This window comes from Passer domesticus, chromosome 19 (genome assembly GCF_036417665.1).
Source record: "Passer domesticus isolate bPasDom1 chromosome 19, bPasDom1.hap1, whole genome shotgun sequence".
Lineage (NCBI taxonomy): Eukaryota > Metazoa > Chordata > Aves > Passeriformes > Passeridae > Passer > Passer domesticus.
Genome location: NC_087492.1, coordinates 6,313,153 through 6,329,656, shown reverse-complemented (window position 1 = coordinate 6,329,656; position 16,504 = coordinate 6,313,153). Strand labels below are relative to the sequence as shown.

At 43.4% G+C, this 16,504-nt stretch overlaps 1 protein-coding gene across 13 annotated transcripts in view; it reads left to right on the top strand.

Annotated features, from left to right (window-relative positions):
• Positions 1 to 16,504, top strand: part of CUX1 (cut like homeobox 1) — a 307,940-nt gene that overhangs the window by 268,754 nt on the left and 22,682 nt on the right. For 11 of the 13 annotated variants that reach the window (XM_064394617.1, XM_064394620.1, XM_064394612.1 and 8 more), the window contains one exon: positions 3,821 to 15,258. The exons of the other annotated variants lie outside the window; for them this stretch is intronic. In XM_064394617.1, coding sequence (XP_064250687.1) covers positions 3,821 to 4,523 — 703 coding nt within the window. In that variant the 3' untranslated portion in view covers positions 4,524 to 15,258. Of the gene's footprint in view, positions 1 to 3,820; positions 15,259 to 16,504 lie in introns of those variants that run through there. 13 annotated transcript variants of the gene reach the window in all.

The following is a 16,504-nucleotide window of genomic DNA, read 5'->3' as shown; positions in this document are numbered from 1 at the left end:
ACAGGTACTGTTAAGCTACCAGATTTAATACTATTCTGCTCCTTCACTCGGAGCCAGTAATGTTCCTAATTAGTCCAGATTGCTAAACTTGTTTGTTTTTAAAAACTGCTAACATTTAAAGGGTAGTTTTTCACTTTAGCCCTTCTCAGCTTTTACCAGGGAAGTTGCTGAAACAAAAGTAGCAGAGTTTAATGAGCTCCGAAATATTATGCACAATAGTTAAATAATGTTTATAGTAAACAATACAATTTTTTTTAAAATCAAGTAATCATATTTACACTGAATTTCACTGCCTTGAATTCAGTACAGATGCAGCCTCTTTTCACCACTCAGAGTTCTCCAAATGCAGGCCTCTTCCAATTCCCACTTGCAGGCAATTATACACAAGTTGGAGGGATGCCTATGAAAATATGTTCCCTTCGGCCTGACAGCAAAATGTGCTGTTCTCACTTGGGCAGACGAGCGGGAGCTGGTGGCAGGTGTCACCTCCCTCGTCACCACGAGATCCATCCCTGCCTGGGCGTGTGATCCAGCCCCACCTTCCCGGGGAGGAGGTGCTGACAGCTGGACCCAAAATCAAACCCTGCAAACCGGGGGCTGGGGGCAGCACGAGGCTGAGCTTTGAGTGATCCGGGCCTGCTCCCAGATGTGCTGCTGGGACTCCAGGGCTTTCAAAAGCTGTTTCAGGCCTGTGTGGAGCCCTGTGTGCTCTGAGCACTGAAAAATCAAAACACGAACCTATTTTTTGTTCCCCTTGACAATAACTTTCTTAGCTGTCATGCATGATTTTCTCTTAAATCATGTGTAGGGTGTTGCAGGAAAGGGATGGGTTCCATGTTTTGTGAGGGGAGCAGGGTCTGACTGTTCTGCAGCTTGTATGTTGTAAGAAATGGGTGGTCTTTCTTACCATCTTCTCTAGGCCACACAACTTTATTTATCTCTTTCATGCTCTTCCTAAGCCATTTCTTTTCCAAACTGAAGAGTTTTTTATACAGAAGCAGTTCCACATCTCTAACTATCTGCTTGGGCTTTAATACTAATTTTTATTCGTGGCTTTAGATAAGGAAGGGCACAGATTTGGACAAGTTTGTCTTGCTGTCTCTTGGGAATCCTGTTGCAGTGGTGCTTTTCCTTTCGGATTCAGCCCAAATCTCACATTCCAAACGTGGTTGCTGCAGCAGAATCTACCTTATATCCACCAGATGGAAAGTCAGCATTAGCATTTATTTCCTGCAGCAAAAAGAAACGCTGAAAAAAATATCCTCAGCAGGCAAAGAAATAATTCACTTCAGAATATAAATAGGTATAAAGGATTTTGACATGTCTGCAAACTTCTCCAAGTCTATGGCTTTGCATTCATACCAGTCACAGAGCTCTCAGAATATACAATAAATATCTTTTGCTTTGCACTAGTGAAGCACATACAGAACACATCAGAGTTTGAGGCTCTGATGTCTTAAGAATGGTAGAAAAAAGCAGGAGGGAGGAATTTCTATCCCACCTCACCTGTGGATACTGGCACATAAACTCAGTATGCCACAGAAATTATACTACTGACGCATCAGGAATGAAACCAGACTTTCTAGAATTGTAATCCAGCACTCCTGGACCCTAAATTCTGAGTGTATTTTTCAATGAACTTCAAATTGTGTTGGTTTTGGTGTTGTGTGAAGGCTTGTCTGGGGAGCTGCAGCAAACACCCAGGAGATCTCGGATGTTTTGCGTTCCACTGGTGAAATCCAGCAGGGTGTGTGGATGTCAAGGCCAGCACCTTCCCCAAGAGGAATGCTCTCTGGAATCTCTAGCTGCTGTCACCAGGTCTTCTTTTCCATAAGAATTTAATTACTATGTTAATCAGGAGCCAGACCAGATTCCAGCAGCAGTATCTTGCGTGTGAATTCCAGGGATTTCCACAGACACAGGTTTGATGTTTGTAGGGCTGTGGTCAGACTCTCAGTGAGGTTCAGTTCCTGCTGGAGCTGAGGTGTTTTAAATGCCATGCAGGCACAGAGCTCTTACCAGCCTCCTCTCCTGACTTGGGGAATGTTACAGAAGCATCATGTTCTGGATCAATGTTCATGCAGGGAGATTTTAGGCATAAATAGAGCCTGATAATCGATGTTGCAGGATGCATGCAGTTAATGGTAATAGAAAATTAATGTTAGCACCTGTGGGCTTCTGTTAGGTGAGTAATATTCTCCTAGGGAAAATTACAGACCCCCTAAATCCTTCAAAAGTGTGGAGTCAGCGAGTACTGCTGAAATACTCTGTTGCATTTCAAGTAAGTCAATAAGATCAATAGCTTCAAAAGCAGTATTCAGGTGGTGTTCTCCATTTAGCTGAATGTTTTTCCATTGTGTGCTGTCTTCCACAGCACAGTTAAGGGAAAATAGAAAATCCTTTCAGCCATCAGTGCTGGGACAGCGTGTCACTTATGGTTTGCAGGCCCCTTGGCAGTTCCCTGTGGCTGAAACCAAGAGTTTTTTATCTTCACTCTGAAAAATAGTAAGTTCTGGTAAACTCTCCCCAGGGCTGTGATCCCATCCCTGACCACGGATCATTTGGGCTCCCTCTTGGTTATAAATTAGGACTTAAAGGTGTTCATTTCTCCCATGGATGCAGCAGGACAGAGAAGGGGTTAGCCCAGAGCCTGAGTTTTTTCTGTAAACCTTTCTGTACTTGTGAGGATTTTGGGAACTCCTAATCAGAGAAGGAAGAGGGAGGAAGGCCTGACTTAAATGGCAGAAGTGGTGTGTTTGGGGTGTCCTTGCACACCAGGCAATTCTACCCACACATGGAGTGCAGTCATTCCTATGAAAGGCACTGCTTGGCTTGTCACTATTCATGTTCTGAATTTGATTTTTTAAATAAAAAATGAGGGAAAAGTCAGATTAGCTCATAGACCAACAGCCTTTCACAGTCTGGCTTTCTCACAGTGTTTTCAACACAACAGTCTTGGTTTCATCTTCATTTCTCCTTGCTGTCCAGGAGAACTTGGCGTTTGTCCAGCTTTTTCCTGGTTTATTTTTTGTTTAGGCAAACTGGCTTATCTCTAGTAGAAATCTGAATTGTTTTGTGTTTACCATCCACTTCATTCTGGATCTCCTAAAACTGTATTCATATTTTTTGTTACAAATACTAACTTCTCGCCAGGGAAGTGGTGGAGTCACCATCCCTGGAAGCATTCAAACAACAGGTCAGTGCAGCACTTGGCAGTAGGGTTTGGTGGTACTTGATTGGAAATTGGACTCCATGGTCTCGAAAGTCTTTTCCGGCCTTAATGATTCCACAAAAAGGCATCTTTAGTGGCATGGAAAGGGCATTTTTCGTGGAGGTGGGTGTCTCCTTGCCACCCTGGCAGACTCAAAAGAGTTCACAGAATCAGTGGGTTGGAAGAGACCTTCAAGATCGTGGAGTCCAACCCAGCCCCAACACCTCAACTAAACCACGGCAATGAGTGCCACATCCAGGCTTTTTTAAGCACATCCAGGGATGGTGACTGAACCACCTCCCCAGGCAGCCATTCCAGCACTTTATCACTCTTTCTGTGAAAAATTTGTTCCTAATATCCAACCTATATTTCCCTTGACACAGCCCTGAGTCTGCGTCCTCTCATTCTGTCAGTGCTGCCTGGAGAAAGAGCCCAACCCCACCTGAGCACAGGCACCTTCCAGGGAGCTGTACAGTGATAAGGTCACCCCTGAGTCTCCTTTTCTCCAGGCTGAGCACCCCCAGCTCCCTCAGCGGTTCCTCTCAGGGTTTGTGTTCCCAGCCCCTCTCCAGCCTCCTCTCAGCTCACACCCTCTCCGCTCTCTCCTAGGTCCCGCATCCGCCGGGAGTTGTTCATCGAGGAGATCCAAGCCGGGAGCCAGAGCCAGGCCGGGTCGAGTGACTCCCCTTCGGCCAGAAGCAGCAGGGCGGCCCACAGCTCCGAGGGGGACAGCTGCGACGGCGTGGACGCGGAGGGCCCTCCCGACGGGAAGCCGAGCGGCCCGGAGGCGGACGAGTTCAGCAATGCGGCCGCCAAGTCTCAGGGAGGGCCCGCCGAGCCGGCTTTCGAGGCGGGGGAAGAGGCACTGCGAGGCGCCAGGCCCTCGGAGAGAGCGGAGCCCGAGAGCCTGGAGGACACCGACGACGAGGGCCGGCTCAGAGCGCCGCGCCAGAGCTCCCCGCCGGCACCGCAGCGCCCGGGAGACGCTCTGGAGACACTGCCAAACTCTGCCACGGAAGGGGATGCCTCTACCTCAGCTGCCTCCACCTCAGTCCTTACGGGGGAGAGCTCCTACAAGTCAAAAGAAAGTTCAGAGAAAATCTCCAGTGTGCCAAGTACGAGCTCGACGCCGGCCTCGGGCTCGCAGAAAGCCAACTCTCTGCAGAGCTTGTTCGGCTTCTCGGAGGCGGCGAGCTCCAGGAACACGCGAGACAGCTCCCTGAGGAAAAAGAAAGCGGCCAACTTGAACAACATCATCCACCGCTTGGAGAAGGCCGCGAGTCGGGAAGAGGCCGTGGAGTGGGAGTTTTGAGATTAAACTGGCCCAACTCGGGAGAGCTGGGAAGTCAAACTGGACCTCTACTGGTTTTATTGTGTTCGCACTTAACCGCCCTGCGGGCCACAGGGCAAAAACGCCATAGGCCAAGGTGCATATAGAAATCAAAAAAAGAAAAAACAAAAAAAAAAAAAAAAGGAGCGTTAAGCCCAATTTATGTTTGTGTTTTCGAGGAAGAAAACTGAAATGTGTAGTCAAGCTTTTTTGTACCCTGAAGTGTTTTTATTATTGCCCTAAGTGATTTCCACAATTTCTGGAATAACTCATACAGCTTTGCCTTGTGCCCTCCTCTTTGGTGTGGGGCTTTAAAAAAATGAAAAACAGGAAAAAAAAAACCTAAAAAAAAAAATCTTAAAAAAAAAATCAAACCCACATATTAAAAGGGGGCTTTTTATCTGCCATCTAATGGCTACAGAGCGATAATACACTATTATCTTCTTAAACCAGGAAAAAAGGGGAGATTTTTCAAGAAAAAGAAAAAAAAAGAAAGTTTTTTGTAGCTGTTCAGTTGCCACTAAGAGATTGCACAGTCAACCGACTCTAAACACACTAGTTTGGATTCCTACATATTTTCAAGAAAAGAAAAGAATCTTGTTGTTTGAAACTTTGAATTAAAAAAAAACACATTTACTCCACATATTTTTTAACAAAACAAAAAAAAAAGTCACATCAGGAAAATATCTTAATTTGTGGTAGCTGACTTAGTGTTTTCTTGTAAGTGAAATAGAATATTGACACGTAGTGCACATTGTTTCATAGCTTTAACTGATTCTGGTCTTTTGCAGCCCAGAATTTGTTTAATACACTCCATTTTAGGCCAAATCAGGACAAAAAAAAAAAAATCTGAATCTAGGTATTTTATAATCTGCTTTTTAACCTCTAACCACAGAGCACGCTGATCAGACCTCATATCTGGGAGGTTTAGGAGACAACTTAGAAGCAGCATGTACTTGATCATTTCACTTGGTTCGTAGTGTACAGGATTTCCTTTCAGCAAAGACAGATCGCTCCAAAAACGTTGGCCAGTAACATTTCAGCCTGCTACTTGGGGGCCTAGCCCGTATCCCGAACATTCAGCTTCCCTGGATCCTTGGGAACGCAGCTCACGTGTCCGATTGCTGTCACACACCACTAAGAGGGACTGGAGCTGCCGCAGACCCAGCCCTTCTCCTGCTGTTGGTGGCCATTTGCTGACTCTCTTCCCACCACGAGCACTGATTTTAAATACGTTTTAGTTGTGGGAAGCTCCTTTTTTGCGTGGATAAAGAGTACATGGCAATGCCCAGACGGGCTCTCACCGGGGTGGAAGCAGCCCAAGCTCGAAACCAAAACCTTCGTGCTCTCGAGTCCCAGTCCGGCCCGTTCTGCCCTGCAGACATGCAGCCTTTTCCCATTATTTTATGCACAGGTTAGGGCTGATCAAAGTACAAATCCAATTCTAACTTGTCTCTAACTCCTCCTGTTGTCTATATGTATATGCGTGAGCATAGAGGTGCGTGGAAGGATGTGTGTGCGTGGGTGTGTGCGTGCAATTTTATACGTCTGTGTATTTTCTTACGTACTTGTGCACACATAGAGTGCATTACTGCCACCTTTTTTCAATAAGCTGTTTTATCAGTTATGGCTTCTACAAGTTTGCTAATTTAGACTCCTTTATTGCCATATCTTTAAAACTAACAATAGATGATTTCGGAATATATATATATATATAAATATATATATATATAATTTTTTTTTGCTTATTTATAGGTGCTGTATTTTATTATCTGATTGTTAGGAAGGGATGAAAGGGGGCAAATATTCTTTAGAGGGATAGACTGCCGGCAGTATTGGGTATAATTTACAAGATGTAGTTGTCATACTGTATATTATTGATTGAAGACTTTTTTGACCGTATTGTGTATCATTGAACTTTTGTCTTAGGTCAGCATCTTTTTGATGACACTTTAATGGTGCATTCATTACTTCTTAAGTTTAATTAATATTACTTTTCTGATTTTGGGGGAGGGAGGGATGGGGGAGAGGAGTTCCGACTTTAAAGGTATGTTCCCAATATTACACCTCAGTGTGCTTGTATTAATTCATTAGTAGGATTTTTGACTGTAAGATGTGAAACCACATTTCTTGCATGATGTTTTAGAACTTATGTATTTCATTTACAGTCTCTTAACATGCGACAGCAGCACTTAGCGCAAGTTTTCACAAATTTAAGAATCAGTACACTAAAATCCATCCTTCTCATGACTAAGGAAAGAAGGCTCTAGGAGGCTGAAAGGCAGGGATTTATTTCCAATTTTCACTGCTAGCTGTTTCAGGATTCCTCCTTGGGTAACTGGGGACTCGTGGTGCGAAACTAAAGCTGAGGAAGGGAGAGAGAGCAGCTGCCCCTTTCTGTGACGAGCTGAGGGACAGTGGCAGTGACAGACACCAGGGTGTGGCAGCAGGGCTGGCAGCGCTCCTGGCGGGAGCGTGGCCAGTGCCTGGCAACGGGGTGAAGCCAAGGGTGACCTCTCTGTACCTGTCCAGTGTCCTGGGCTGGCTTCCAAAGCTCAGCTCCGTGGATAAGCACGTCCTGGTAGGAGCTCACATACCTTAGTACAAGTCACGACGAGCTGCGTCTCCAGCCAAGAGCAAACCTTCTGCCCAGAAGACGCAGATATTTTCTTAGGTTCTTGAATTGTTTTTAATTTTTTTTTTCTTCATTGTTGTTTGGTTCAGGTTGGGTTTTTTAATTGATTCTAGGCAATACACTTGCCAGTCTGTTCCTACTGTCCTTGTCTGCTGATTTGAGACCCAGGTGCTGGATGCAGTCAAGTGGTTACTCTCGGCTTTCTCCATAGCGAGGGGTTTTTTTTCTGTTTGATGATTTTATTTTGTTTTTTAAGTTAATGTTCCCCAAACTGTTCTTGTGCCTGTGTCTATCTGATTGCATTCCATGATGCTTACTGAGAGCTCTGGCTGCATTGTACGACAGCAGAACTGTATTCACAGGTCGCATGCAAATGCAGCACTTAAGGTCAATCTCTCTTCTTAATAAGCAATATGTAAGTGCCTTGAAACATATCTTCTTTTTTTTTCTTTTTCCTGTTTATTTTTGGTTTGCTTTTCAGGTTTCCACTAGTTCTTTAGGATTCTTTAGTGTCCGCCCGGTTTTTAATGCTGTAATGATTTTTAAAAAGCATATCTGTAGCTTGCCCTAGAGGAAATCTTTCTTTCATAACACTAACTGTTAATTCTAAGCTCCATTATTCCATTTGAGTCATGTAATTTTGCTGGTTAAAGACAGCGTTCAGAAGTCAGAAGTCACTCCATCCTGCCAAGCGTTATCATTGGGATCTATTATAAAATTAATCAAATAAAATGCTGTCAGTATTTCCTATATTTTTGGCACTTTATTAATGGCTTAGCTCCTTTTGCTGTTTCATATTTAATGATCTGTGTTGAATGTGGATTAGCCTGCTGAGATGCTGTTGGGGTGACTCCTGCCCTGAGTCCCTCTGGGTTCCTTGGGGACCCCCTGGTTGGAGGGCAGGGCCCCAGGAGCACCCCCAGACCTGGAGCTCAGAGATGCTCCCGGGCTTTGTCCCGGTGTTTAGCCAAGGTCACAGCTGCTTTTCTGTTCCAGTGGAAAGTAGGATGGATTAGTTGAACTACTGCTGATGTTCTCGGGTTGGACATGAGTTACCTGCTGGTGTTTCTGGCCAAGGCCCCCCAGTTTAGAGGCTGAAGGGTGTGAGAGATAGTTGGGATCAATTTGGAACTCACCCTTGGGAGGAAAATGTGCTTTGGAATAACTTTTATTTTTTTTTTTTTACTTAATTCAAAGGATAAAAAATTGGAGAAGAAATGCCAAAGAGCAGCACAGTGGCTGTCATCCCTTGGGTGCTGATTCCAGGGGAAGGGAATGTGTGAAAGGTGTGACGTGGGGCTCATCTCACAGGGCAGCAGAGCCTCGTTGCTGACATTTCTCTTCCTGATGGATAAAAGCACAGGCAGTTTTCAGGAAATCCATCATGCCAGATTCTGTTTTTCCTGAGGTTCTTTAAAAGCATTTTATTTTCTCTCTCTGTTTCCAGTTCCATGCTCTTACCAATGCTGTGCATGAAGGGCCAGGGCTGTTTTAATAGAAATACGTTTATATTGCAGTTAAATTGTTGATTTTTCTCTCTGGATGATTAGGGAAGGAAAAAAAGTGCAGTGCTTTGTTTGCTAAAAGCCAGGAAAGAGTATCCCCTGGCAGAAGGGTCATGCCGTGGAATTGTCAATACACTTCCATTTTTCAGGATACAGATTTCAGACAACAGCATTGTAGATGTTTATTGGCAGAAATGCACTTAATTACAGTTGCTTTTGATGCCATAAAATTTGATCATTTTATTTATTCATCAGTGAAATGCCTATGAATAGAGCCACCCTTTAAAGGAACCCAGATCAGTGCACTCTGCCCATATCATGAATTAGTGAGTCCTTTAGTAAAAAAGTCCTTGCTGTAATAGGAAAGATCTATATTACAGTTAAAAAGAAAAAAGTATGTGCCTTTCTCATTAGCTAAAAGATCTCTGCATTATTTTTATGTAACTTGTTGATATGGGATTGGTGTAGAGCAGGGGGACCATGAACACCACAGAATTCTATGCAATATTTTCCAATCCAATTACTTAAAAGTCCCTATTTTTCAATCCTTTAACAGGAGAAATAGTAAGTCAGAGAAGTGCATCATGCTGGTGGTAATTCAAACTGCACAGCTGATAAATTGACATAAAACAGGATTGAGGGAAATGTGACAAATTAATGTGATGAAATAATGGAAAATGCTAACAGTGGTTGCAGTCCCTACAAGCACAGCTGCTGTCAGAAGTCTGTAATCTTCCATTTTAAAATTAATAATTTCCAGTATTCTTGAAGCTTTTATGAATAATAATGCTCCTGGCAAAAACAGAGCAGGTTAGAAACAAGAAAAAAAAATCATTTTTGACCACATAGAAATTATGAGAATACATGAAAAAAAGTAATTGGGTTTGGACACTTTGCACTCGGATCCAAAATGTTTTATTTCAGTTGAAATGCCGCAGCAATCTGTGCCTTTAGCAGGGTTGTGAGACATCAGTAGCTTGGCAATTCGTTGCAGACTGAAAGTGGAGTGTAGACGTTCTAACCTGCACATGGAGGGCACTATTTTTGCTCCATTTGTGTCTCTTCCTACAAAGGAGTTCCTGAAATTCTCTTGATTTCCTTTTTACCCCGTGGATGTTCTCTGTCTTCAGCCACGAGTGTGGCCGAGCTCCTCTTGGAGACTCAGGAACAAGAGGAGAAGGAAAGTTGGTTCTTAGGTGGGGACTGGATTTAAATTCCCTGAAACCAAGTCAAGGCTTTCCTGTGAGTGTGTGGCAGTTCTGGCCCTGGTGTGACCAGCTGGTTGGAGCCTCTTATCCCCAAATTTAACTCACATGGATAAAACATTGGCAAAGCAGGACTGGGTTGATTCCTGTGTTGTTCTGCCTTCCCCTTTGTGCTCTGTGAACATCAACATTTTCTTTGTGTTGCATATACAATCGACTTTTCTGAGAATTTAAAAATTCTATACAAAGGAAAGATTTCCCCCACCACACCCCCAGAAATTTGAAGTCTGGTTTTAAATTTCAAGGAGAATCACTGGCATGGGAAGTACAAGATCTGAATTTCTTTTCTGATGTAACCTTTGTAGTTCAAAAGGGGTGTAGCAGTCCCTGTCTCCTTCACATATATTTGAGCTCTAAAATGTAGAAATATGATTTCACCAATTTCTGCTTTCCTCCCCATCTCTTTTATAGGATATATTGACTATGCCATATATAAAGTATAGTTAATAATGGACTTTATAGCAAGAAAAGCTCTTTAAACCATGCCTAGGGAGGGATTTGTCCTACATGACCAGGTCATGGGCTATACCCTACCCTATTAATATGCAAGGATAAAATGGTTTTATGCTCTGAACGTGAAATTTATCCTTTTGGAGAAGATTAGCGTTAGGCCTGTGCACTTAAGTTTTCAGAAAGCCTTAAAAACAGGTGTGTAAGTGGTGCCATCTCTGTCCTCAGGGATGATTTCCCCCAGCCAAGTGGTACTGTGGCATATTTAATAGCAGTTATTAGTTATAAGGTCATTTTCCAGTTGAAGAAAGTCATTCAATGAACTTTATTAGTGAGCCCCTGGCCAGCACCCTCTGGTACAATCCAGGACCTGCTTTTCCCAAGACCTGGGCACCCATCTCCATCCCAAAATCCTTGGCTCTCTGTGAAATCTGTGTTTCTACAACTCTTGTGAATGGAAAAAAACCCTGATGGGATTCCTGGGCTTGATTGTCATTGCTTTTCACAAAATCTGGCACTAAAGTGCATTAAAAGGAAAAGCCTCCTTTTAAAAAAAAACTAGTAAGATTATTGTATTTTGTCCTTGTCCAGCTCTTCTGTAAAGGTCAATTCTGGCAGTTTCAAGCTTGCTTTACTCACAGTGGTGTTGGGAGATTTTAGCCACAGTTCTGTAGATTTCCTGTTATTAAATCTGTTGGTTTCATCACATCAGTTCAGTTTCTTTGGACTTTGAACCAGCTGAGTGCAGAGAGCAGCTGAATCCTTTACCACAACAAAACAGTGCAGGATCAGTGCAGCAAAGTGAATACCCCTGTGATGCCTTTGGCTTTCTGTTTGAATTCCAGAGATATTTGTAATACATGGTACAATCTTCATCCAAAGCTCTTTGGAAATGGAGAATCGTGCCCGGAATTTCCTGCAGTTGTGGTGCCACACCTGATTTTTGCACAGTTCCTGTGTAATTCCTGGTAGTGTCACTACAGCACAGCCTCTCTCTTTGCAGCAGGAAGAGTTGTGTTCTCTTCTGTCCATGTGGGTAATTAATATGCATTTTTGGGAGTTGTGAAATGTATCTCTGTGCATCATTCCAGGATGGAAAAGCCCCTCTGTGTATTTAGCATTTGTGTCTTTGGTCTTAATGGTGCAGCAGAATTGCTGCAGCCAAATTTGTGAAATCATTTGGGATGTAGGTGAGCGAGGGTTTAAAACCAGTATGTATTTTAATGGGCAGAGGATGCCATTCCCCACTTGTCAGATCCATTCCCTGCTGTAAAGAGGGGATTAGCCACTGGAGAGACCAGGCTGCTGGAGATGCATGGCTTTGGCTAATGAGGACAGGAAGATCATGCTCAGAATACATAAAAATGATCCCAAGGGTCTGAGATGTGCAAGAGCCAAGGAATTGGAAAGGAGGGGTCAAACCTTGTCTGTAGGTTTGGCTTCCTGCAGGAAGTTCATATCCCAGATATTTGCACACGTGTCGTGCTCTCTCCTTTATCAATGTGCAGTGGACAGTAAAGACATCTTTAAAACAATCACAAAACCAGCTGATGAAGTAAATTCAAGCCAAGTAAGGAATTAAAGCAAGCAGCTCAGCCTTGCTCTCCCTTAGCTGAAAATTCAAGTATTTGTAGGAATGAGGTAGAAATTTTCTGTTAGGCAGCTCCTCTTGAAAGGCGAGTGTCTGTGCTTTCAGGAGAATAAATAAACCTTGGCACTTGACTTGCTCTGAAGTACAATCTTGTCTCCAAGTAACTAGGAAAAATATTTTTGCAATCAGTCTTTCAATCAGACTTCCCTGGCTTTTATTAGCTTGTGTTGGACCTTTGTGCTGTTTTGATGTGTTATTTATATGTGGGTAAGTTATTACTAGCTTTAAAAGTGTTTCCAAAGTACCTGGTTACCTCTGGATGCTGGTACAGGTGATGCAGGGAGTACTTGAGCATCTGGTTTGGAAGGAGGAGCCTGGGGAATAAGCAAGGTCACATCTGTGTTGTACTTTCCCTTTTCCTTGATCAGGGCTTCCATTTCCTTCTCACCTTCTCTAGAGAGATGGAGTTCATGGGTCATTCCTTTTTTTCTGTGAGAGAAAGATTTTAGTCGAGCTTGAAATGATTTTATTTTCACTCCACAGGCATATCATCCAAATCCTGTATGTTGCCACATTTCCCGTTAAGTCTTTAGGTTTTGCTTCCTGAAATTGACTCTTTCACTTTCTCTACTTGGAAAGCTATGTGCCTTATTTCCTAATCTCTTCGTGGAGAATAATCTAAAGCACAGTGATCTGGCTTGCAGCATTCCCAGACGCTTTTCATTTTTTTGGGGGGGGGAGCAAACACTGCTGGAGCATCCCAGTGTCCCAGCCCTGGCAGGTGCTGGGGCACATCCAGCCCTGGGTGAGGAGTCTTTGTGCAATAGAAACTCTGGGTCTGTGCCTGGGGGGTTCCTGTCCCACAGCCAGGGGGGTGAGTTCTCCTTCAGGGGAATTCACGCTCCTGAGGGAAAGAAAATCCCAGTGGTTCGTTCCAGCAGTTCCTGGGACAGGACTGAGCTGTCAGCCAGCAGTTTGTGCTCGTGGGCCCAGCCTGCCCTGTGCACTCGTGGGTCTGTGAGTGTCCAAGAAAGCCCTGTGCACGTCAGCTGTGGCAGCCCTTTGTGCCACCAGTCACACCTGCTGTCCCCATTGCCACTGCTGGCTCTGGGGGTGAGGCCCCCCACTCATTGCAGCTGGGATTTGGGGCTGTGCAGAGCCCCCAGCCCTCCCTCCCCGAGCTCGCTCTCTCTGCAGCCTCAGGAGGTGAAATACACAGAGGTGGTTTGTGATTAGGACAACAACCCAATATTTCCTATTTATGAGATTCATTTGTAACAGTTTCTTTTTTGTCGAGGATTGTTTTTTTGTTGGATGTAAACACAACAGGAGTATTTACATATCATTGGTTTGGGTTGGAAGGGAACTTAAAGCTCATCCTGTTCCAACCCCCTGCCATGGGCAGGGATGTCTCCCACTAGACCAGGTTGTGTCCCCTAAATGGATGTTGGAGGAAGCTTGGGATATCCTAGGGATGGAGCAGGTGGTGTTGGCTCGTAGTATCCATATCATTGTGCCCCAGTTGTGTTTTCTAGAGCAATCTTTTTCTTTTTTTTTTAAGAAAAAAAAAGTATTTTATCTAAATGCCTAATAAATAATATTATTTAAATAGTTTTTAAAATAATTTAGGACTGAGAATAAGAAGCCTCAGTTGTGAGAGAAGAGACTTAAAATATACAGAGAGAGAAAATACCCTGAGCCTCCTAGAGCCTCTACTGAGAATTTGCTAAAGACACAGAGCCCCTGGTCAGAGCACATTGCAATTAACTCACAAGTGTTCATTTAAAATGAGAGACTGGTTTCCTGTGATGTTCATCTTTGTTGCCCATATGTTTGACTTTCTGAATTCAGAGCTGATTTCCTTCTCATTCAAAAGTTGGTCAAGGAAAGAAAAAAAACTATTACAAAAAAAAAGGCAAAAAATAATAACTCACCTTGTGCAGCAGCAACTTTTCCTGGTGTGAGCTCTGGAAATCCTCCTTGTGCACTGTGTGGCACGCAGGGGGGTTCAGTTTTGCTGCTGTGTTCAGGCTTTTCCCTGGCCAGGGGGCCCAGGAGCAGCAGAGCAGCCCCAAGGCCGGGCGGGAGCGCGGCCAGGGAGGGACGGGCAGGCTCCAGCTGTGCCAGCTGTGCCAGCTGTGCCAGCCCCCCCTGGCACGGGCAGAGGGGACGGTGCTGGGCACAGCACCACTTCTGTGGCTTGGGAAGCAAATTTGCACTTTGCCTTTCGAGGGTGTCCCACTTAAAAAAAAAATAAAACATCCAGCAAATTTCCCACGTCAGGTTCTTTTTCCTTCTGGTGTAGTCCAAAAAGAAACTGAAAATGAGAGCAAAGGAAGCCCTAGTGTAAGTGTTGGATCAGCTCTGCCAAACAATGGTTGTTCCTCTTGGAATACTCTATGCATTTCTGTGGTGAAAAGCATTTTCTCCCATTCCTTGCTGGAAATGCTGTGAGAATGTCACACATACAAATTTGGACGTTGATCCCAAAGCAGATGGAGGCTGGGGAGGGGGGGATGTTCTTTTTTTTTTTCTTCTTTTTTTTTTTTTTAATTGTTTCCCTCATGTCCCTTTTCATTTTTATTTTTTTTAATTAAAAAATTAACTCTTTGCATTTGTGCAATAACTACTTGCCATGAGAATGGGCAGACCTTGGAAATGCCCCGACTACTAACACAGCACAAGATGAACTCGAACAGAAAGTGGTGTACTTTTTCCTGAGAACTTTTTTTTTTTTAATAATAAGCTCAGTTTTTACCCCAGTGTATTGTGGTGTCTTACATTTTTAGCAGTATTTTATATTTTTTCTGTAACGCACTAAGTCTTAGATGTTTTTAGAGCTTGTTTGTTATATTCACAATCACAGATTTTAAAAAAGAAAAAAGAAAAAAAAAAAAAGATCCTCACAAAGACCCAATTGACCAAAAAAAAAAAAGTGTCATTTTTTTTGTACAAGTAGCTTTGAGAAGCCCACATTGTGTTGCTGTGACTCATCTTTTGTAACATTTTATTTCTTGGTATTTGTTTAAACATAAAAAGTAAGAGTTTATCTGGCTGGCAGTGCAGGGCAGCGCTCCCTCGTCAGCAGAGGCATTGTTTCTGTCTTTGTTTGGTTTAGCCATAAAATGTTTGTTCTCAGCACTGTACAACGGTCCCTATATGATATGGAGAAGCAATATCACTGTATGAAACTCACACGATGTATTATTATTATTATTCACTAGCACCCTAGGTGTGATAATTGAAGTAAATATCTTTTATACAAACACAATTCCGTGTGGGCTGTCTTTTATTGAGGTGAGACCTGACTCCAAGCAGCAAACATTTACATTGTGCTTCTGGTTCTGGTGGTGCCCACAGGGATCACAGGGATGGTTTGGTGGGATTTGTGTTTGCCACGGGGAGGAAAATTTACTTTTTGTGTATCAGTTCCTATGGGGAGTGTGTGTGTGTTTCCAGTGTCTTAAATATTGAACTGGTAGATGTTCAAAATGCTCAGTGAAATCCAAGTGTGGCCATTCCTGCTGCAGTCAGTGTGAGGTGGGCACAGCCTCACAGACATAAAATACATATTTGGGGTCTGAGACTGCCAAGAGGGATTGTTTTGAGCACCACAGCAACATATCAACTAAATAAAAAGAAAAAAAATGTCAGTTACCTGAGGTTGGAAATGTTTTAGATTCAGAAATGAAAATGTCAAAGAATTTTCCCAGATATTTTGCTCACTGTTTATTTTTAAAGATCCTTTACAGGAAAATACATTCCTCATTTAGTGCCTTATGGGGTGTTCCTATAAATACTCTCAGTATTTACAGAGTGAGGAGCTTGGTAAGGAGCAGATGCTGTAACCTGTCAGTGGGATTGTGTTTTCAAAAGTGGTGGAAGAAATCATGTTTTGGGTGCTCTGGGTGTCAGGCAGAGGATGTGTGTGTGTGTCTGTGCTTACCTGGGTGCTCTGTTTCCTGCTCATGTTGGATTTTTGTGAATTGAGGTTTATTTGGGGGACCTGCCTTGGTTTCCACCATCTCCTGCAGTGCATCCCTGACACATTTCTCCCACCAGGCTCTCGTGAGCCCCCTCCTGGAGTCTCCTGTGGAACAGGAGTTCTGGAGGGCCACGTTGGACACTGTTCTGTGCTGAGAGCAGGGCTCAGCCTGGGCTTTCCCACCCACTTTGTCCAGCTCCGTGTGGGTGTCCAGTTGTGTCTTTGTCATCTTCAGTTCTGCAGTTGTGGGGGAATTCTCCTCAAAATGTATTAAAAATGCTACTGAATGCCTTCATTTCATGACAAATGTGCATTTTCTCATTTTGAAGCATCTGACAGGTTGTTCCACAGGATGGAAAGGTTCATGGTTTAACAGTTTTTATTTTTTCCCCTTCCTTTTATTACCTAGTCCAACTGTTGATTGCTATAAATTGTAATATTGTGTATAATTTAATCCTAATTTTTTTAAAACTTTATGCTAAGCAGCTAGACTTTTAAAATGCCATGCCTCAGGTAGGTTAATTTGTGTATT